Raw genomic sequence first — 22,838 nt, forward strand, 5'->3', positions numbered from 1 at the left:
CTTATAGAGCAAAAAATACGGCACATTAAGAAGCAACAACTAGCAACAACAACCAAGGAAGAAGAGGAAAGAGTATCTTTTTAAAAATAATAATTCACAGCTTCTAAACTCCGTAAGAGATTCTGTCAGCCATGCTCCCTCTGTGGAGGGTAGGCTGAAAACTGAGGTGGCAACTGCCCCGCCTGGTGGAAGTGTGAAGCCTCTACAGATTCTGCCTCCGTTGGTGGAGTGGAGGAAAACTGCCCATCACTTGATGCCTCGTTTCTGTTTCAAAACACAAGCCTTCCAACAAAAGCATGAAATTCTGGATGAGTTTCACAGAGTAGGAGGAGAAAGACTGGCAAGGGAGAAGGACAGAAAATAGTATTCTCTCCCCAGTCACTGATCAAACACATTTAAAAGCACAACATCCATTTTTCTCCAGGTGCTGCATTTCCGCTGGATAGTACAACCCCTAAAAGTCCTGTGTGTATTTTCCAGTTTGACAATAGAAGCTGAACAGAAGAGCACAAGAACATGAAGAAGAGCCCTGTAGCAGGATCAGGCCAAAAGCCCATCTAGCCCAGTATCCTGTTTGCACAGTGGTGAACCAGATGCCTATTGTGGGGAACCCACAAGCAAGACCGAGGGGAGCAACAGCACTCTGCCCACCTGTAATTCCCTGAAACTGGCTTTCTAAGCACTGCCTCCAGCAGTGGAGGTAGAAAACCTTATACAAATATGTTAAATCTAAATAAGGAGCAGAGAAGAAAATGCTGTGCATGGTCGAGTCATCTCAACAACGGGGCCCTCCACAAAAGCAGTGCCAAATCTGTGCAGGAGCTGCTGCAGCCAGAATTACTCACTCGGTGGTGTCCCTTTTGTCTTCTTTCTCCTCTTTCTCCTGCTTCGCTCCAGGGCCAGAGGTCTGCACTCCTTGCGAGGTCACCTCAGGCCCTCGCTTTTGCTCCAGGCTGCCACCAGGTGGTGAAATACTGGGGCTGTTTGATTTGCTACTGCCACTGGTCGAGGTGGCATTGCTGCCAGTTTCAGTTACAGAGTCCTTACAGCTGGCGTCACCCTTCTCCTTAGGAACCTCTCTGGATTTTTCACCATCTCTGTTTTTGGTTAGCAGCTGTTCCACTGCTTCTGGGGCGGAACTGGGTTGTAACTGGAGGGTGCAGGGGTGGGGGGTGGGAGGAAACAGAAAAATTATACTTTTAGCAGGTACTTCCTGACCGAGGGTATTTGGAGAGAAGGCACAGTCTACATTGATTTTAGTTTTGAGCATTATTTCTTACAGCTTGAAATAAAAGGTGCTTCATTTCCTACATACTGACGTACAGAAAACCCAGGAATATATTGGGTGCTAATATCAGTAGAGGGAGTCCTCTTGCTTCTTCCACCGTACTCAGAAGCTCAGGGGGTGGCAGCCCAGGAGAAGCAAGCCCTTAAGTTGTGGAACTCCCTCCCCAGAGAGGGTGCCTGTAAAACATTTCAAGAAGTGTACATATCTGGATGAAGGGGTGGCAAGGCAGGGGGCACACTTGTACTGGTTGCTCTATGGAGTGTCTTATTTGCAGCCATTTGAATGTCCTATTGTGACCTTCATTGCCCTAGGCAATGTTCTTTTAGTCGAGGGAGAGAATAGACAAGGATTTGGCATGCAGGATGACCCTACCTGCCCACAGACTGTCTCGCCAAAGTGGTGCATGCTCTGGTTATCTCCCGCTTGGACTACTGCAATGCGCTCTACGTGGGGCTACCTTTGAAGGTTACCTGGAAACTACAACTAATCCAGAATGTGGCAGCTAGACTGGTGACCGGGAGTGGCCGCCAAGACCATATAACACCAGACCTGAAATACGTTTCTGAGCACATTTCTGAGCACAGTTCAAAGTGTTGGTGCTGACCTTTAAAGCCCTAAATGGCCTCGGCCCAGTATACCTGAAGGAGTGTCTCCACCCCCATCGTTCTGCCTGGACACTGAGGTCCAGCTCTGAGAGCCTTCTGGCGGTTCCCTCACTGCGAAAAGCAAAGCTACAGGGAACCAGGCAGAGGGCATACATGCTTATTCCTGAAGCCACCGTTCCTACCTGCATGTAGTTTGATCTGGTACTGCCTTGTCTATTCAGACAGCTGTCGTTAATAGCAAAAGCACTTACCCTAAAATCATTCTTGAACTTCTTTAAATCATCGATCTGTTTTCTATGTTCTAGGACAGCTGGAGACACACCTGTTAAGAGAATATACGCATATACAGTGGTACCTTGGTTTGCAACCGTTTTGGATTACAACCGTTTTCAATTACAACCACGTCAAACCCAGAAGTGTGGGTCCATTTTTTATTTTTTATTGGATTACAACCCTTTTTGGGCGGGGGGGCGGGGAGGCCCCAATGGCGAAAGCACGCCCTGGGTTACAACCTGTTTTGGTTTACAACCGGACCTCTGGAATGGATTATGGTTGTAAACCAAGGTATATCACTTTGCTGGGTTATAAACATGGATGACATGGATCCAGCATATATTTGGGCCAATTAAAACTATCTAAAGGCAGTCCCAATAGAGTGACCCAAATCTGAAATGCTATCTCAGCTCGGGGGGGGGGGGGGAGAAAAGAAAACGCTCCCAAAGAGTTCCGCGGAAATTGCAATCCAGTTACAACCCAGGAGGTTGTGGAGTGGGAATCAAGCAGCTGGAGCAGCAGAGAAACAGGCGTGATCTGCAAACTAAGGACTCCTTTTTCATTGTGTGCAGAGATATAGTTGAGGGCTGCATGCCATGTTGTGTTTCCCAGATCTCTACAACAATCCAAACAGCAATGTAACTAAGCCTACAGTACAGGAGTAACCAACAAGGTGCCTCCAGGTGTAGTGGGCTCCAACTCCCATTAATCCCCGACCATTGTCTATATTGGCTGCAAATGATGGGAGTTCAGAAAACTCCTACCTTTGTTTTCAGGTTTGCTAAAGCTGGGAGACATTTCACTTGGCTTCAGGGGTTCCTTGGTGCTAGCAGGAGAAGAACTCTGCCTCTGGTCCTGAAGCCTTGAATCTTTAGCTAGGGAGAAAAATCAGTCCTGTTTGAGATTTCATATAGACAGCACTCTTAATAACTCTAGACAGCAATGGGTGGGGAAGGAAAGAGGGACAAGTTGTTGAAGATTTCTATGCAACCAGGAAGCTCACAAAGCTCAGCACCAAAACAATTTGTCCCATACAAGGTATTAACCTGATTGTGTCTCTGTTTATATGGGGAACCAACATAATCTTGACTGTGAGTCGTGGAAGACCTACTTATTCTCTTGCTGGCCTCTCTCTATCCAGCCTGGGAGAACAGGGCCCTGACTGACAATTAGCTACAAAAGCTGAGGTTGCTGGAAAAACTCTTGTACTGGGTATTGTTGCTGTTATTAATATAATAATAATAATAATAATAATAATAATAATAATAATAATAATAATTTATTATTTGTACCCCGCCCATCTGACTGGGTTTCCCCAGCCACTCTGGGCGGCTTCCATAGAAAACCAAAAATACACTAATATTATTTAAGATACAAATATTATTTTTGTATCTTTAATTTTAAATATGATTTATGTGGAAATTATTCAGTTTGGTTGTGTACTTTCTCCTGTGTTTTATTTATTGTTTATGACTACTTTTGCCATGTTTGTAATTATGTAGATCTTTTCATGTTGTAAGCCATCCTGATTTTGGAAAGGTGGCATACAAATAAAATGATGATAATGAAGATGACTAAAGAGAGACTTCTAAAGAGCCACTTTTCATTCTAGTTTTTCGTTAATGAATATTTTAAATATTTTAATTCTATTAGTGTTTAATTACATTCTAATGATTGTCTTTCTATGGTTTTTATTTTTTTCTATTTTGTCTATGTAGGCAGTCTTGAGTCCTGGACTTTGGAAAAGGTGGTTTAGAAACAACAACAAGAAAAACAACAGCTCTGCAAATCAAATTAAATGTATTTCTTCCAAAATAATAATACGTGGAAGGGCAGTATTACTTTTTAAATATTACTGTTTTACTGTATAAAACCCTAATCCAGCCTTTCCCAACCTGGTGTCCTCCAGCTGTTTTGGACTTCAACTTCCATAAGCCACAGATGGCACAGACATACCAGATGGGATTTGTGGAAGTTTAATTCTAGAACGCGGGTGGCGCTGTGGGTTAAACCACAGAGCCTAGGACTTGCCGATTAGAAGGTTGGCGGTTCGAATCCCCGCGACGGGGTGAGCTCCTGTTGCCCGGTCCCTGCTCCTGCCAACCTAGCAGTTCGAAAGCACGTCAAAGTGCACTTAGAGAAATAGGTACCGCTCCAGTGGGAAGGTAAACGGCGTTTCCATGTGCTGCTCTGGTTCGCCAGAAGCAGCTTAGTCATGCTGGCCACATGACCTGGAAGCTGTACGCCGGCTCCCTTGGCCAATAAAGCGAGATGAGCGCCGCAACCCCAGAGTCAGCCACAACTGAACCTAATGGTCAGGGGTCCCTTTACCTTTACTTTTTATTCTAGAATAGCTGAAGGGCACCATGCTGGGGAAGGCTGCCCTAATCGGCTGAGTTGAAAGAAAGTCAGCAGGATGTCTTAGGAGAAACAGAGCGCAACCTTTTCCTACTCATTTTTGTAATTTTCAACAGCCATTCAGAAAATTATGTAGTTGCCTGGAGCCGCCAGTATAAAGATTCCCACACAGAGAGAAAATTGACTGCATATGATTAGCAAACCTAATGCATAAAAATAAACGTGTGTGAGAACTGCTCTCCAACCACTTAAAACACAGAAGCAATTTTTAGATCATCATATGTCTTTGCATTTCTGCTCAGGCTCAGAAGAGGGGGAGATAAAAGGGCTTCTTACCTTCAACTGATGGTGTACCTGCTCTAATGGACGCAGGGCTGGCTGGGGTAGGAGATGCAGCTAGAACAGGTGCAGCTACAGGCTCTGCTGGAGTAGAGCCAGCTTGAGGAGAAGACAGAGCTGGCCCAGAAGGCACACTGCCAACGCTGCTCTGCCTTGGAGACCGGGGTCTGTGTGCTTTAGGGGACAACCTAGGGACTAGAAACAAAATAAAAGAGACCCTGTTGAAACACTGCACAGCTGTTTTGTACTAAAAGGAGTGAAACCTAATGCCAGGCTTACACTGAGCTGATAAAATTGTCACCAAAACCCTTTCTCCCTTCCTAGGAAAGTCCCCAGATTTCTGTGATGTTGCTTCTCTCCCCCAAGCAGTAAGTGCTTCTTTTAAATGATTCTTGTAGAACACAGTACTAAGAATCCTTCTACTGTGAAACAATGCTTGATAATTGATTGCACTGAAGCAAAGGTTTGTCAAGGGAGACTTTAAGCAGAGTCAGGTCGCTTCCTATTACCAGCCCTCACTAACATGGAAGAGAATCTGAGAAACAGCTTCCATCGCCTAATGACCTAGTCCACTCTTCAAACAGAAATTCATGGTAAGAACCAATTTCTGCTTGTCGTCCCAGAAATTGATCTGCGGCACGATCCTAAACTCGCTGCCCTGTGAAAGTCCACCTAGTTTCTCGCTGTGGCTTTCAGTGTCTTCTGAGTCACCCTCAAAACAGGACAGAAAGAAGGAAAGTGGGCAACCAGGAATGGGGTCTAGGCCTATGAATACTGAGGCTCACAGGAGCACAACCTGATCATCACTCCAGAGGATGATGAACACACAGAAGAGACTGGGGGGGGGGGGGGAGAAAAGTCAAATCACCTTACAAAGGCTGAGAGCTCCAATCAACTGACCTACCTGCCTGTCTCCGGAAAGGGATGTAATCAACTGATAAAAACAGTCTATCAAAGTGGAAGGAAGAAACAGCACATCTGCTGCTTTCCATGACAATCCAGTTTTACCAGCCTCCGTTGTAACATTTGGTTTCTAGCCAGGCAAAATAAAGAATCAGGATTCGCCAACCATCAGCAGCAGCAAGCCTGTTGGGTTCTCAAATGTTTGGCTTAAGAAACAGGATTCTTTTAACTGTAAAATCCCCAAACAGGACTTTCTGTAGGAAGCTGAGCTTGACTTACCACCACTGACCACTGATGACCATGTCCCACCTGAAGGGCTGCCTCGGGCCGATGAAGCTGCGGTGGCTTCTCCTGGCACGGGGTGAGAGACAAACTCTAAGCCACTTGAAATTGTGCCCCTCCCAGTAGAGACTCTGTGGCCTCGAGGGTGCCGCTGTGCCTTTGGAGACATCCGTGGAGGTCCTGAAGAAAGCATGAAAAGACACCCTAAACTATGAACACAACATGAAATCTCCGTTTTCACCCCCGAATTCTATTAATTTTTGCTACATAAGGGATGGGGAACCTTAGACCCTACAGATTCCATCATCCCTAACCATGCTGGCTGGGGCTGATGGGAGGCTGTACTCCAAAACATCTGGAGGCACAAAGGTTCCCCATCCCTGGGCTGCCATCATCATATACGGTCTCAGGACATTTAAAAATCAGCACTCCTCTCAATATAGTTCATGACAAAACTGGGGAGGAAAAAATATGAAGCCAGACAGATGCTAGGTTAGGACACAATCCACTGGACATGTCCCCTATATTCACATGCCCCATAAAACAAAAACAGGAGGTGTGCAAAAGCACAGCAGAGAGAGTTCAAGTGGATTTCATCAGTTAACTCTTGCTAAGAAAACCCAAACCTGACCACTTTGAATGCTCTAGCCCTCCTGGCAGCAGAGAACTTAGAAAATTTAACAGCAAATTAAGCAGCCCACATTTAATAAGTTTTTCAGCTCTCATCATTTTTATGTCCCTGCATATCACAGAGACATTTCAAAGAATTGCCTCAGAATTTGAGAAACAAGTCAGCGTGCCCCCTGCAAATGGTTCAGCATCTTCAAAATTCCTAGATAGTATATGAGTTGAATGCAATTAAAGTATGGAAATTAGCTGCAACTGAGAATAGGTTCAATCTATGATTCCTTATTGCAGAACAAGTCTCATCCTCTCAAGACAGAATTAAAATTATTCAATTCCACTGAACAGTTTCAGGAAAGTCAAGAGGAACTCAAACTGAATTTAAATACACAATTAATCTCCATCCACTTCTAACCATTCTCCCTCACCGCAATTGCCAGTAAGGAGGATTCTGCAGTGGGCACAATGTGAATCAGGCATTTTTAACAGATTTATGTCATAAAGCATCATTCTGAGCAAAACCCTCCATCACCAGCCACTTCAGGAAATATGTAGATGCAGCCCTCTCAGCTCCTTAACTAGGTTATGGGATCGGGAATGGGTCTCAGGTTCATATACCTGTCCCTCCACCTGATCCTCCCATCTAGCACAGCAATTCCCCGGACCGGCCTTAATAAAGGCTGAAGGTGACATTCATCTTAACCACGGCTAATGCTAACCAGTTTGTTTTTAACTAGGCATCTGAATCCAAACAAAACATAGTTAGCACTGAACACAGTTAACGGCAAATGGAGATATAACCTTTAACCATGGTTACGGCCAGTGACCGGTAGGGGCGACGGTGTGATCCTGCAACCATGGCTAAGTGACTGCAGATGATACATCCACATGTGCTCTGCAATGCACTAAAGTAGCACTAGGAAGCCGAATTTCTCACTTTCAGGAAAAGGCTATCCCTTTAATGGTTTGGTTTTCTGTGAAATTCCCTTTTTTAAACAAAAACAAAAAAAAGGCTAACAGAAACAAAACAAGAACAAAAACTTTAATTTTTTTGAAGCGCACAAATAAAAGGTTTAGTAATGAAGAGAACAATTCTTTTAACTGTAACTCACAAGAGGAAAGGGAGAACACAAAGACAAATGAAAATTCATGAACAAACAAAACTCTGGTCTTTGTACCTTCTGAAGACATGCGTTTAGGCATAGTAGAGGCAGGAGCTGGAGAGCCATGAGCAGAGGGGTGAGACGGGGGCCTGGAGGGCCGCGAAGGGGGTCTGGAGGGCGGCCTTGTAGGGGTGGCTGCCCGAGGTGGAAGAGAGTTGGGACCTGACTGGTAGCGAGAAGGTGGGCGAGAGGAAGGAGATGGGCAAGGCGATGGCCAGGGAACACCTGACAGAACAAATGATATGAAGGAAAGTATAAAAACTAAAGAAAATAAAATTATGGGGGGGGGGGGAAACAGAGGGAGGGGAAAGTAAAAATGACAAAAATGATTTCTCAAACCTTTTTTTTTTTAACCCATTGGGGATTTCTACAGGTTCGTACAAAATCAAAATAAATCTGCAGTTATTCCACCCTCAATCCAGGACAGAACAGTTTGCAATCACCAACCAGAGTTTTCCCCCAATGGGTTAAATTCAGGATCTATGAACACTACCGTGGAAAAGACAATGGCGTGTAAATCAGTTAAGACTATTTGCATATCACACTTATATGGCTTGTGCTTAATCACGGATAGCTGTGCATGGTTCCATGAGCGGCGAGGAAAACCTAAATGTGTAGCTAATCCCCCATGTATCAAGGAAAACATGCCTGCGTCAACTTGCCCAGGGTAAAAGGAATGCACTGAATGCATCGCTTGGCACAGCAGCTTTTCAGAAATGGAGCTGCAAGAGGCTCCCAGGGAATTTCATTAAGCGGGTGAAGCACACGGACCGCTGGATGTACCACTTTCAAACGCTAAGACATGTGAAAACTACAGAAATCACGTTACAAAGAGAGCTGTGTTTAGCTGCTGACATTTACTTCTATTGTGCCCTTTCAATAATGAAGTCATTCAGAATTTTTGTGAAAGAGGAAATTGGGGCACAATAGATCCACATAGATCTCTGCCCCTGGGCTACAGCAGGAGGTTCCTCTAGAGGGCGCTGTTTCCAAATTCAAACCTGCTGCACTTCAAAAAAAAAACACAAGGCCTTTGATGATCTTCCATGGAATATTTAGGAAGCAACAGAAAGACACAAGTCCAACGCATGGACTTAATTGCTCATCTGAACTTTCATGGGACCCCCAATGTAAAAAGAGAGGAGCAGCAGCAGGAGGAGGAGTGCTTGGTGGGCTTCAGCCTCATTTTATCTTGCAGGTACCACACAGCTATCATTTGTTTTTTTACCAGATGCAGTTCAAAGTCTTGTTAATGCCACTTACCTGAAATCAACGTACAGTCCAGGCCTTTTCTTCCCCCAACCCCCACACTTAAGAAAAACGCGCTGTATTTCTTTAGCGAAATATATACCTTGCCACACATGGCGCCAAAGACCCTTAGGGCAGCTTACAACACAAAAAAATGAATTACAGTTTTGTTTTTAACTGGACTATGTACTTTGATTACTTTATGCCAATTCTGGAAGTTAAATTTTAAGAACACAAAAAAGCTGCAGCTGTTACTGATGCATGCATAAAGTAACTGGTTGCTGGTATTGCCAAGGTTATTGTAAGCAGAATCTGGTAGCAAGTGTGCTTGGTGTGAAGTGTTCCTATGGAGCCAAACCAGAGAGAAGACTGCTGGATTGCCTTTCTTCCCATCCACCAGATCCATCTCCATTTCAACACTTAGTGAAGACTAAACAGAAGCATTTGTTGGCTAGTTCAGCCGATGCAGACCTACTAACCACACTGGGACTACAGCAATGAAGGGAGTCAGAGAACTGCCCTTTCTAATGCAACAGGGACTCGCTTGATGTTTTCAAAAGGGAATTCACTATATATCCATGGACACAGCTTTAGTTTCTTTCTGTTTTAGTGGTGGGATGCAACAGGAGACATTATTTCAAAGGGCTACTACCCCAGGGATCCAGCGATGGAGAGCTCTCTCTAGAAAAGCTTTCTTATTTCAGTCATGATGAACACTTGCCTCCATTAACTACTCTTTGGTCTGCTCCAGAGTTAGAACTGTAGTCCGATGAGTGAGACCCAGATCTTGAAATTGGTGGGCCTGAACTGGACTGGCCCATCCTTGGTGAATTCTGCCTTCCAGTTCCCCAGGAAAGAACATCTCTATTCCGCTGTCCAGGTGGAATGTACTTATTCTCCCTGAGGAAAAAAGGGGGGAGGAAGAGAGACGTAAGATGGGACTTCAGCTCTCGGCTTAAAATCACATGTTGCTTTGTTCTTAAGGGCAGGGAAATGTTTAAATATTCAGGAATAAAAGGGAGCAGGACATGTTTGATATTAGCAATTCACATTAGCTTCAAATTGGGAGAGTTGTCATTATTTCTATGCAACAATGACAACAAATTACAGCCCAGAGCCACCAGCAATACTGGACATTGAGACATTTAATGCTAGGTTCTGAAAATAATACTTGGGATCATCTCAGTATTGCTGACGTCATTGTCATATGAATCCACTAACACATGTCCAATAAATACAGACATCATAAACAATAAAATGTTAAAACAAAAAAATTTTTTCCTTCCAGTAGCACCTTAAAGACCAACTAAGTTAGTTCTTGGTGTGAGCTTTCGTGTGCATGCACACTTCTTCAGATACACAGAAGTGTGCATGCACACGAAAGCTCACACCAAGAACTAACTTAGTTGGTCTTTAAGGTGCTACTGGAAGGAAAAATTTTTTTTGTTTTGACTATGGCAGACCAACACGGCTACCTATCTGTAATAAAATGTTATCGGTACATAGAAAGATGAACAAAGGCATGAGATGCAAACAAATTGTACATGCGTGTATGTGTGTGTGTACCCCCCCACCCCCCCGCGGAGATGCTAAGAGACTACAGCAAGCTGTCTCCCTAGCTGCTTTGGGGGTCGCCCCTAGTACAGGTCAAATAAATACGCCCCCACCTCCCTGGTTCTCTTAGATTCAGACAGATGGTTAGGGCAGCTCAGAAGGATCCTCGCACAAATGCGTGTACATGCAACGGTAGAGGCCTGGCCAGAAAGCTTAAAGCCCGCCACTGCTACATGAGAGATGGATTGAAGAAAAGGAAATAAGAATTGGCCCTGACCAGTAGCTTGACCAATCACGGCTAGGTAGAGCTGAAACTCGGTTCCAGCACCTCTCAGGTGGGTGCCATTGCCATGATAAGAGAACAAGGGAGGCATTCATGGTGAGTTCTGGCACCTTTTTCTAGAAAAGCAGCACTGTATACACATACAAATATCTCCACTAATTTAAAATACAGAGAAGCAGTCCAGTCTTACAACTGAACCATTTTAGCTGGGCCCTCATGAAGATTCCACTGCACACACAGAAGACTGAGGAACCTTATACAAGTTCAGAGGAAGAACACTCCTTATGTAGGAAAATAACCTTGTAAGATGTAGCAATCCCTTTTCCCCATAAACTGTACAAAGATTACAGAGAAGCTATGCTGTCATCCAGAAACTCAATCAACAGATGAACGCCAAACTACTTGGCCTGTAAAAACAATTCAATACCTATTTCTAAAATTATAGGAAAATGTAGTGATTCCCCACTTCCCCCTGCTGCCCCGTCAGATACCTGGGGGTCACACCATGGCCTTCTCGCTCACTAGCACTTCTCTGAACAGCTGTGTATTTTTCCTCTTCTGACCGGTCGTCGTTTTCCAAAGCAGCTCGAGCTTTGTACTGAGCGCTAGATTCAATTTCTTCCGCTAACTGGGTTGCTCTGGCTTCCCTTTTTAAAAATTCTTCGGAATTATCCCTCTCAAGGGGTACCCTAAAACAAAGGGGAGAAGGAGAGGTAAAAAAAGGAGATTGGTTTTAAACTCTAGATACAAACAAAAAAATTCAATAAGTGACAGTGTTAAGATTGCTGCATCGGAGGAGCCATCTGATGGTGGCATGACGGTTTAATAGCACATCTGCCAGTGACTTCCCAACCATAGCTTCCTTCAGGAAATACTGTCTGCACCGTCATCTTCTCTGCAAAGGAACTCCTCTGCCACAGAACCACAGTATTTTACATTTTTTTTCTTTAAAGCAACTCCCTGGTTAAGAACAAGTTGAATTTGGGATTTGTACCATTTGGGGTAATGAATCTGCACCCTGATCCTGTTCATTTGCTGTCAAGGGCAAAGCCAATTAATAAAGTATTGGGATAAAATCCAGGGTACACAGAGCACTGCCCAAAGCTTCCCGTTAAGCAGTCAAATTTGTGATATGCTGATTACAGTAAAATAGGATTCAGATGGCAAAACTGACCTTATTCCAAATGATTCCCTCCCCTATCTGTTGGGTTTTTTATGTTTATACTGGTTAATATGTATCAAGTGAATGTTGGCAACTGTTTCAACTTTAGAATTCTTTTTTGACTACTATCTCCAAAAAAGAATGAAGTTTGACATGCGTCAGAAACCTGTATCCACCCTTACACATGCAGGGGGGAAGAGAAAATTTAAAGTCCTCCCCCCCAGCCTCTTCCTAGGCAAAGACCCTAGAGGAATATTCTTAATGCTGCAGACTAAATGAAACAGGAACAATAAATATAAAAATCACACCACCTATTGTAACTTACGTATATGAAGACAAACTGCTGTCGTAAGTTGACACTACGCCATAGTTTTCTTCATTGTATCGAAACATGTCATTAGGATCCCATCCATTAGACTAGAAGGAAAAGAAGCTTGGGATTCACAACAGTTCAAAAGTCATCTAAAGCGCGAGCGGGGGGGAATCTTGTGTCCCTCCAAACATTGCCGGACTACAACTCCCATCATCCCTGAGCACTGGCTATGCGGAGAACTGGAATCCAACAACCGCTGGACGACCACAGGTTCCCCATCCCTATTCCTGCGTAAGTATCTGTCAGGGGACCGCCATAGGAACAGGGGAGGGAGGCAGGGGGATACAGAGAGCCTCTGACGCTTCTGAGAAGCAGCTCCTCGTCCAGCGGTGGGGAAAGCCACACCTCCAGTGGAGCAGAGAGGGAAGGGGGCAGCTAAGCGGGGGGGGGGCGGATTGAAGATGCTACTGAGAGCCCAAGTGCCTCACCTGGCCTGACTGGCCAGGAAACAGACAAGCCGTTTCTGTTGCCCAGCTTGCGCAGAGGGGTGAAACGTAAGGAGGGGAGGCGGAGATTTGGGGTGTCTAAGTTCTTATGTTGGGGGAGAAACCGGAAGGGGCCACTCCCGGAATCTGCAAGTGACTAAGATGGACATGAACTTTGTGGTTCTGAACTGTACAGAGTTTGCACCAATAAAACCTGTAAAAGACAGGTCGGAGTCCTGCCTGGTTACTCGCGAGCAACCATCACCAACACCTGACAGTATCTTTGCATTTAACAGATATAAATCATAAAGCCTGGAATGTTTTGAACTTCTGGGCCATATTTTACCCAAGAGCTGCTGTGTAAATTATCTGTAGTAAAACAGGAAGATTATTCACTACATGAAACACACCAATAGTTTGCCTTGCTTTGACTAGTCCTGTATGTGTCAAAAAGAAGAATTACTATTGTAGACACAACACATTTGGGAAGGTTATTGGAGTCAAGCCACAGAGCTAGGGGGTGCAGGCTATCTCTCAGCAAACTGCTGTACAAAATCTTCTTCATTACATTTTACAGACAACTACTGGAGCAGCTGCTTGATTAGAGACTGCAGGACATCGTATTTTGCAGAATAGGAAATCACACCAATAAGGAACAATCACACTAAGGAAAGGCTGCACAAGCATCCAGAATTTTTATCATATGACATCTATGACATATATGAAATATTTCTGTATGAAAAGGTGAGGTCTTACAGAACCTGTCCCCCAACACAAAAACCTCAGACACTTCCAGAAGTTAGCACTAAATCTACAAAATTTAATTTAAATGAAGTTCCTTCAACTTTAACGTACAGGGGTTCAGCAAAATCCTGTTTTAACTAGTTCTCACCAGGGTGGATATAAATCAATGCTTTTAATTTTTTTTAAAAAATGGATTTTTAAAATTCAAAACAGATTTTTAAAATTTAAAATGGATTTTTAAAATAAAATGCTTTTGGAGGAAAAAATCTTTCTAAAGATAGTTTTCTATTTAAATTACATTATAGTCCAAAGGCTATTCATCAGGAAATAAGGGTTTGTTTTAAGTTTTTCATGTGTGCTGAAACTCGAAGTTGGTTTTTAAGGAAATTGTTATTAATTGTTATGATTATTTTTCTCCTTCCAATAAAGTACAGCAGAAAAGTTGTCCAAATATAAACAGTTAAGTTATTGAACCTCACAATAATTACATAATTATCTATGTATTTCTAATAGTATAACCAACTCAGTAATTTTTGATACAAGTGTAAAAACTACTCTGAAAATTTATTATTCCAAAAACGAAACCTTCATCTGATCGTAAATATTAAGATTATACCAGCAGGAATGTCTTTCTGAGAAAAAAAAAGATTTAAATCAAGTCTTACTGACTAGTGACTTAAATCAAATCCACCCTGGTTCCCACTATCCTTAATGTTCTCTTTATAAAAAAATCCCCAGTTACAACACTGCCCTAGTAAGGCAGCTCTTTTTGGAACGGTTTGTGCAAAAACAAAAAACGCCATATTGCTTGGATGATTTTCCTTCAAACTACGTGCCCCTCCTCAAATGCCAACCCAACACAAAGATGTGCTCACAACATCGGTTTCCAAAGCTTCAAGCTCATCTGTAGTAGTGCCTTCTCCACCATCCCAAGGCTCAAGATCCTTTTCTTTGTGTTCACCGTTAACTTTAGCGCTGATTGCAGAATCTGTAAAAGCATCTGAAATTGAAAAAATAAAATTAACGCAATGCTAACATCAGTTCAAGTTAGTTAATATTCTATATACCTTCAAATTCCAAAATCATTTGATTCCATAGAATGAAGGAATAATTGAACAAGATTAGGACAAAACAACAATCAGTACCCCTTAACAATTCTGTAGAAATTGCTTACGTAACCAACCTTATGGCTTGAAAAACAAACTTTGGAACTGCTTCAGTTACATAAGACTATGTCTATGACCAGGAAAGAAGTATGAATCTGGAGCTCATCACCTTAAGTTTGCTTTATTTTACTTCCAATTTAGAGCCAACTCTGCACCCCTAGCGTTGGGCAGAAGCATCAGTGGCAACACTTGGGAAAGCTGTACAAATCTTATGCATGTCTACTCAGAAATAAGTCCTATTAAGGACAAGTTACACTAGCACAGCTGCTCCACTAAGGGCTGTACCACCTGATTTCACAGTCTACAACTCTCGGTATCTCACACATGGCAAGGAGAATGAGGCCAGGCACCTGAAGCCCCCCCAAGTTACAAAAAAAAAGAAGGTAGGGACACACACTCCAAGGGATATTCCTGGCAACCTGGTTACTTAAAAAACAAAAACAAACTGCTTTATCAACACATGGCTACAAACAATTCTCATGCAATTGCTTTAGGCTTCATACTGGGTGTAGCAAGAGGCAATATTTATATTTTTAAATAAATGTAAATTACACACAGCTAGAACTGTGACCACACACATTGCACCAAACCCGGAAGTTACCCAAAAATGTCACAAGAAAGGGGTAGGATGTTTGCAGGCTTTTTCAATGGTGTTTCAAATATACCATATATTTTGCTCTATAAGACTCACTTTTTCCCTCCTAAAAAGTAAGGGGAAATGTGTGTGCGTCTTATGAAGCGAATGCAGGCTGTGCAGCTGTCCCAGAAGCCAGAACAGCAAGAGGGATCGCTGCTTTCGCTGCGCGGCGATCCCTCTTGTTGTTCTGGCTTCTGAGATTCAGAATATATTTTTTCTTGTTTTCCTCCTCCAAAAACTAGGTGCATCTTATGGTCTGGTGCATCTTATGGAGCGAAAAATACGGTATACAATTTCACTTAAGCATGTGGTGCCTTGGACGTAATCCCCATGTAAATTGGGAGTTGCCTGTATACAAAAATAATCTTGTAACCAATTTCAATCATTTGCAGCCTGCATGATTTCTACTGCCATGAAGCTGTAAGCAAATATAAAACACACGGATTACATACTACTTTTTAAAAGAGAAATATGCAAATTCAAAGTACGGAAATAAAAGACTGCCAAATATATTACCTGCTTCTGAAGGAGTTACAACAGACATGGGAAAAGAAAGAAAATAAAAATCAGTCAGAGAGTAGCACAGATGCAAATTCACGTATTTTGCATTCTCTTATCTATCCCTTCACAAACATTTATTGTGTCATTTGTGCTTTGAAAACTGACCGCCATGGCCTCAAAAATCTGGGTAAGTTGTTTATTCCTAGACGCACATCCTAATACTCCTTAAATATACTGTAAATACAAACATGGCTTGGTCAGCTTCAGGGTTTGAATTCTGGTCCAGAAAGTTAACAGCTGCAGCAAAGGTTATTAACTTTTTCGTTTGGTTAGAAGTTTGGAAAATCAAGCACACCATGATTAAATATCACAAATAAAAGTAGCAGGTAAGGTAACTGCAGTGCCCTAGCAAACTTAGTCAGGAACATGAATGATGACTGTGTCACAAGTCATATTCCAGCAAACCCACCAGATACTCCAGGATCTGAAAAAGCCTATTAGTTTGATAAAAGGTAAAGGTAAAGGTACCCCTGCCCGTACGGGCCAGTCTTGACAGACTCTAGGGTTGTGCGCCCATCTCACTTAAGAGGCCAGGGGCCAGCGCTGTCCGAAGACACTTCCGGGTCACGTGGCCAGCGTGACAAAGCTGCATCTGGCGAGCCAGCGCAGCACACGGAAACGCCATTTACCTTCCCGCCAGTAAGCGGTCCCTATTTATCTACTTGCACCCGGGGGTGCTTTCGAACTGCTAGGTTGGCAGGCGCTGGGACTGAGCAACGGGAGCGCACCCCGCCGCGGGGATTCGAACCGCTGACCTTTCGATCGGCAAGCCCTAGGCGCTGAGGCTTTTACCCACAGCGCCACCCGCGTCCCTATTAAATGATTAGTTTGATAGCAGGCACTTATTTCCCCCACCTCATCCCCTCAATCCCTGTAAGGGGTCGGTGACTAAAATTTGAGGATTTTTTTTTCAGTCTCGGATTAGGCTTTTTTTAAAAAGAGATGTTTTCCAGAGGGAGCCCAGAGTTCTGCAGCACAGCTTGAGAGCTGCTGTACATGCACTACTGCTCAACAACCATTCAAATATCTAATATCACAGTGGGCCAAGAAAGCTACCAACATTTTATCTCGCAACGGGGAGGCAGGAGGCAGTAGCTGAAAATGTGACGAGTTTTCCAAAGTTTGCTGGAAAAACATAAGCAATAATGCAGGAACCATGTAAGCTATTAAAGCAAAGGACCTTATTAAGATTAGGGCAGCAGTGACATTTTGAGGGTCCATGCCAGGCCACTGACTATTACGACTCAGTTCAGGTAATCTTCCACACTGTGGTACGGAGGATTTGGGAACAAGCAGCAGCCTCACATGCCGATTCTGTCCTCAGCTTCCTAGTTTTGAGAAATGACGCTTAGAACTACCTCTAAACCAAAGGACCAATTCAAAACCATGGCTTGGAGACCATAGTTTTCCCAGTTCAGGGAAACTGCAATGAACTACAACTGGAATAATTCTTCTTGCTGCTGTTTAGGGAAGGAGGGGGACACATCCAAGTCGATGGTTTAGAAGATTGTCTGAATAGAGACGAAGGCTTTAAAATAATGAATTTGGAACAGAACCCTGAAAAAAGAATGTTCCTTGTTCTCCTACCATTTCATAACAGGGAGCCTGCAGTACTTGATATACTCTGGGTTGACTGGTAGTGCCATCTTCCAAAATAAAACCCGAACACAAAAATATGATAAGCGCTAAAGTGCAGCGCTAAAATTAGTTTACCTGGTGGGTCCCCAAATCACATACATACATACATACATACATACATACATACACCCTCTCTTGCTCCCTCCTCCCTTTGTCAAATCTGATCCACTATGGTAGAAGGAATTTAGAGTCATGGGGTGGCTGGTTTTTGATGCAGTAGCAAAATAAGCTTCTTCCTCATTCCCTGTTCTGGACACTGTTTAGCTACTCTCTGAACAGAACAGTCAGCTGTCCTGCATTTCCTGTTATCAGAAGTGAGTTAGTCATAGCAGAGAAAAGTGCATCTATAAATGATTAACAGTCAAAAGCTCAGCAAGACCCCCTTGTGATATTACTGTACTCTCAACGCACATACCCCACTCCAGAGAAAAGAAATGGAGCGCCATGACTTCTTTCAGGGATGCAAACTAAGCTCATGGAATCCTTTAAATCTCACTTAGTCAAGACTGCCAGAATTTAGTTACTCCCTCCTCACCCTCTGTTTCTGCTCCCTCAGTTATAAACACACATGCTACTGGATCCTCAGGAATTCCTTTGTTCTACAATGGAGCTTCCTGTTAAACCAGTCAGAAAAAACTCAGGTTACCTAGCTAGCAGACACAGATCTCTCATACTTCCAATATTTAACCTTGGCAAGATTCATCTGTTTTCCTTATAGCACTTGGGAACTCACTAGTTAAACTAATTTAGCACGTGCACTTTTGAGCTCTTTATCTGTTTGGGGTTGTTGCTGTTTTTGGAAGGTTATTGCCAGTCAACCCAGAGTATATCAAGTAAGTTGGCTATCTGTTGCAATATACAGTACTAGGAGAACTAGAAGTATTCTTTTTTCCAAATACTTAATATGCTAATACAACAAATGAAGATTGCAAAAGGTCATTTTAAACCTTGATGGGGAACCTGTGCCCCCGCCCCCGCCCCAATTTCCTGCAGCATTCTAGACATTGTTGGCCCACTCTTGCTCTCTGGGGCTACCCAGAGAATTGCTTTGTCTTCCATTGTGTGACAATGAGAGACAGGTGGAGGAGGAGGCGTGGCTGTTGTGACATGGTGAGCCTGGAGGGAAAAGCTTCACAGTGAGCCACAGGCTGGGGGGGGGATCTCTGAGGGAGAGACAGAGGGGAAAACTGGAGATGGATGGAGTGAGGGAAGGAGCAAAGAAAAAGCCCTCTGCAAGCAATCAGTTCTAACCTGTACTAATGGAAGGGGAGGTGGACAGAGAAAGCTGAAAGGCAGACACCACAAGCATGATGGAGTAGCAGAGAGACAGAGAGAAAGCTAAGCAATCCAGCAGTGCTGCAAACTCTGCCTGCTTTCGGCTCTTGCCCTGCCCATGTCTGGCATGCAACACTTGAAAGATTACCCCTGAGGGAATGCAGCCCTTGACAAGAATAAGGTTCCCCAGCCCTGCTTTTAAACTATTGCTCACAATTCTGGGACATTTAAGACTTCACCACATTTATTCACCTGTTCGGGTGCCTGCTGCTTTTGTCCTTATAAATCCAGTCTGGCTTTGATCTCCAGCTGAGTCCTCCTGTCAATAAGTTACTATCACTACTTTTCTAAAGACATCCTCCAAAGAAGAGCCCAAACAGACTTATTTTCTTCCCCACTGGGTTTTGAAAACAGTATCGAAGACAGCTGCCACCAGAATCCGAATGCTTGGATTAAATTGAAAATATCGGCCACCCCCACTGTGTGACTCCATAACATGGGGAGAGCTGTAGCTGTTCTGCTGTAACAATGCAGCTACCACAGTTGTCCTTCTCTGCCTGGCAGATCACAAGAGGCAAGGTGCTTTTGTCAAGTATTGTAGCAGGGAGCAATAAACGGCGCAAGAGGTTAAATCCTTCTGAGTAGTTGCGAAGACTGGGTGCGCCAAACCTCTGGAGGGTTCAATAGTGGGAAAGCATATGCTCCACGTGTACATTGCCTTGTGGCGAATCTCTGGCAGCTCCAGAGTAAGAAAGCTGGGAAATAACTTTCCTCAAAACCCCATAAGAGGAGTTGCTAGTCAGTAGACAGTATGAAGCTATGTGGACTAAGACTCCAATGCCACAGAAGGCAGCTCCTTCTATCCTAACCCCTTCCTCCCACAAAGAAACACACGCCAAGCTAAGCCTTTAGGAACATTTTTCAAAAGAGAAGCTAGTTTCATAAACCATTCTAACATATAGAAACAGGTACCTTTCCGTGCATAACTGGAATCCATGTCTTTGAACTGCACCATCACAAAATCCGAAGACTTGAACAAGATACTCTCTATAATGTCTTCTCGTTTTGGACCCGGGCTGGATTCTGCAGTCTTTCGATGAGCTGCATCAAGCACTAAATCACACTAAAAAGCAAGGGAAACATGAACTGAGCAAGCTTAATGTGAAAGAACTTAAGTTTCAACAGATGGCCTGGAACAGCCTTCCACAACTTGGTGCCCTCCCATGCTGTCCGGGGTTGATGTGAGTTGCAATTCAAAACATTTGAAAGGCCCCAGGAAGGCGGGGGGGGCGGTTTAGAAAGTTTTCTCAAAGACTTGGGTTTGCGCTGTTGATATCCTTACAACTAGTGCAGACATAACTATAGCTCTCTGCACACCTCAGAAGGCATGCCACTTTCCTTTCCCTTCTTCCTATCAAGGGTAGTATTTTCATCCCTTTTAGCATTAATATTTGTTTCATGAATGCCAACACAAACCATGGAGAACTTGTATCAGGCTCTCTTGCAACTTGGTATCAGTGGGTTTATAAACCCAGCAATGGCTTCAGTCTCTGGTTTATTAAAAAAATATTAAGGGTTTGCATTAACCACAATTGAACTAGTGCACAGATAGCACAAAACCAAGATTAACGGTAGAGAGATTGAGGAAATTGCCCTGGAGAGAAACAGGGAAGCAAGGATATGCTAATGGAGCTAGCTTTTAATTTGCAAACCATTGTCTGAAGAGAGCGGAAGCTATGCACATAATTCAAAACTTTTAAATAAGTGTGGGGTTTCCATATATTTAGCCTGCACAAATGTAAAAATTGAGAAAAATGAACCAACAGGCATGTGGTCATAATGTGACAAGCAAACTTGGAGGTATGTTACTACTCACACAACCTGCTGATCAGCTCAGATTAAAGCACATCAGTAGACAGTGAGGTATGTTTACCTTGCTCAAAAGGCTGCCCAAAAGAGAAGGCTTTTTTAATCTTCCTAATCTACATGACCCGGAAGCTGTCTGCAGACAAACACCGACTCCCTCGGCCTATAGAGCGAGATGAGCACACAACCCCAGAGTCGTCCATGACTGGACCTAACAGTCAGGGGTACCTTTACCTTTTTAATGTGCAATAGCCTCCCTCTTTCCCTCTAGTGCAGTGGTTCTTAAAACTTTTTTCCTCTGGGCCACACTTTCAGGATAAAATTTTGCTCACGCCACACCAAAACTTTTATTGATAAGAAATACATAGGAAAACAAAAAGAAGCAACTCCTAGCAGTGCTTGATTTTGAACCAGAACACAATTGCTTTATAATATGTTCATGGGGCATCCAAAAAGTATAAAACAAAGCAGCTACATATGGGCATGAATCATTCCCAAAACAGAATTATAAACAAGCCTCTTACGTATACATTGGTACCTAGGGATGCGAACGGGATCCGTTCCGGAGCCCCGTTCGCATTCTGAACAGAACGTAAGATGCGACTGCACATCTGCGGGTCGCATTTCGCCACTTCCGCGCATGCGCGTGATGTCATTTTGACCGTCTGCGCATGCGCGAGCAGCAAAACCCAGAAATAATGCACTCCGCTACTTCCGGGTCGCCACGGAGTGCAACCCGAAAATACTTATCCTGAAGCGTATTTATCCCGAGGTATGACTGTATACCTTAAGTATATATGCAAACATGAGGAGAGGTGTGAGCTTACTTTTGCCAGGAAATCTCATTTATATTAGGTCCAATTTGAGACAAAGTCTCATTTGATTATCCCTGAATCTTCCTGCCACACTTGCCACCCTTTCCTGCCAGTCCCTTTGGGAACAACTGCTCCAGAAAATTTTACATACATCTCAAAAGGCAATGCAAACACAAAGTTTAAGAAAAGAAAAATTACATGGTGCCAGTTAACAGAATCCAGATGACATTCCTACGTTATCAAAAATATAACAGCTTACCTCCTACATGGGCTTTCAAAAATTGAGTGCACGAATGCATGGACTTCACCACTGAACCCAAGACTCAATTTTTTCATCTGCTTGCGAGTTTTTAGAACTATTCAAATAAAACCACTGAATTCTTAACACCGTGAACTCCAAAATAATTAATTCTATACTGGGGCATCAAGTGAAAGCCAGAAAGGCTAGATCCCAACGCAAACTTCTGACCTATACCAAATGAGGATAGGCAACAGAATCAGAACAAAAAGCTAATCACACTTACTTTAGAGCTGTAAGTTTTAAAAACTCCTTCATATATATTTCCATTTTTCACTTGGACTTCACATTTTGATCCCTAGATAGAAAAAAAAGACTCATTAAGAGAAATTCCCTTTTTAATGTAGGAGTTGGAAAACAAAGGATTGCACACAAGGGAAATGAAACATCAAGTAGTTTACATAACTACACAAAATCTCACTACACATTTAAGGTGATTCGCTATTCCTCTTACTCTAGCCCTCAATCAACTAAGGTCTATAGCGCGCACCCCTCAAAGCTTGGTGCAGGCAATAATACAAAAACACCATTCCAACAGCAAAAATGAATCAAGTTCCAACACAATAAGAGCCCCTTACTCTTTGCTGACTTAATTTTATTAAAGTATGGAGGCTGTTTAAATAAAAAGAATACAGTGCAAAGTAAGACAAGAAATAAATATAAATTAATGCAAAACAACCCAGTAATAAAGCAAACCTACAGCAGTTTAAAAGTCATGGCAGCATATAAAAAAATAAGATTTTTTTAAAGGTCTGCTTCAATGAAACCTAAAAGACAAGAGGGAGGAAGTCAGGAATACCTCTCAAGAGAGATCAGTTCCCTATCCCAGATATCACAACCCAGAAAACCCTCCCCTGTGTGACTACTTGCCTATTCTCAGGTGGCAGAGTAAGAGCCTCCATAATGGAACCAGGTTTCAGGAAGGATCACTGGGGGGTAGGGGGAGTAGGGAGAAATA

At 43.2% G+C, this 22,838-nt stretch overlaps 1 protein-coding gene across 11 annotated transcripts in view; it reads right to left on the minus strand.

Annotated features, from left to right (window-relative positions):
• ATXN2 (ataxin 2) overlaps positions 1–22,838 on the minus strand; it is a gene marked incomplete at its 5' end in the record, with an annotated part of 61,412 nt that overhangs the window by 17,723 nt on the left and 20,851 nt on the right. For 6 of the 11 annotated variants that reach the window (XM_083629283.1, XM_083629280.1, XM_083629282.1 and 3 more), the window contains 12 exons: positions 846–1,150; positions 2,145–2,215; positions 2,931–3,041; positions 4,861–5,058; positions 6,046–6,228; positions 7,851–8,060; positions 9,805–9,983; positions 11,412–11,609; positions 12,408–12,499; positions 14,500–14,624; positions 19,868–20,024; positions 22,107–22,178. In XM_083629283.1, the coding sequence (XP_083485409.1) occupies positions 846–1,150; positions 2,145–2,215; positions 2,931–3,041; positions 4,861–5,058; positions 6,046–6,228; positions 7,851–8,060; positions 9,805–9,983; positions 11,412–11,609; positions 12,408–12,499; positions 14,500–14,624; positions 19,868–20,024; positions 22,107–22,178 (1,901 nt within the window). The remainder of the gene's footprint in view (positions 1–845; positions 1,151–2,144; positions 2,216–2,930; positions 3,042–4,860; positions 5,059–6,045; positions 6,229–7,850; positions 8,061–9,804; positions 9,984–11,411; positions 11,610–12,407; positions 12,500–14,499; positions 14,625–19,867; positions 20,025–22,106; positions 22,179–22,838) is intronic. The other 5 variants (XM_083629281.1, XM_083629279.1, XM_083629285.1 and 2 more) reach the window with 1 other exon arrangement.

This window comes from Podarcis filfolensis, assembly GCF_964270895.1.
Source record: "Podarcis filfolensis genome assembly, chromosome: 8".
Lineage (NCBI taxonomy): Eukaryota > Metazoa > Chordata > Lepidosauria > Squamata > Lacertidae > Podarcis > Podarcis filfolensis.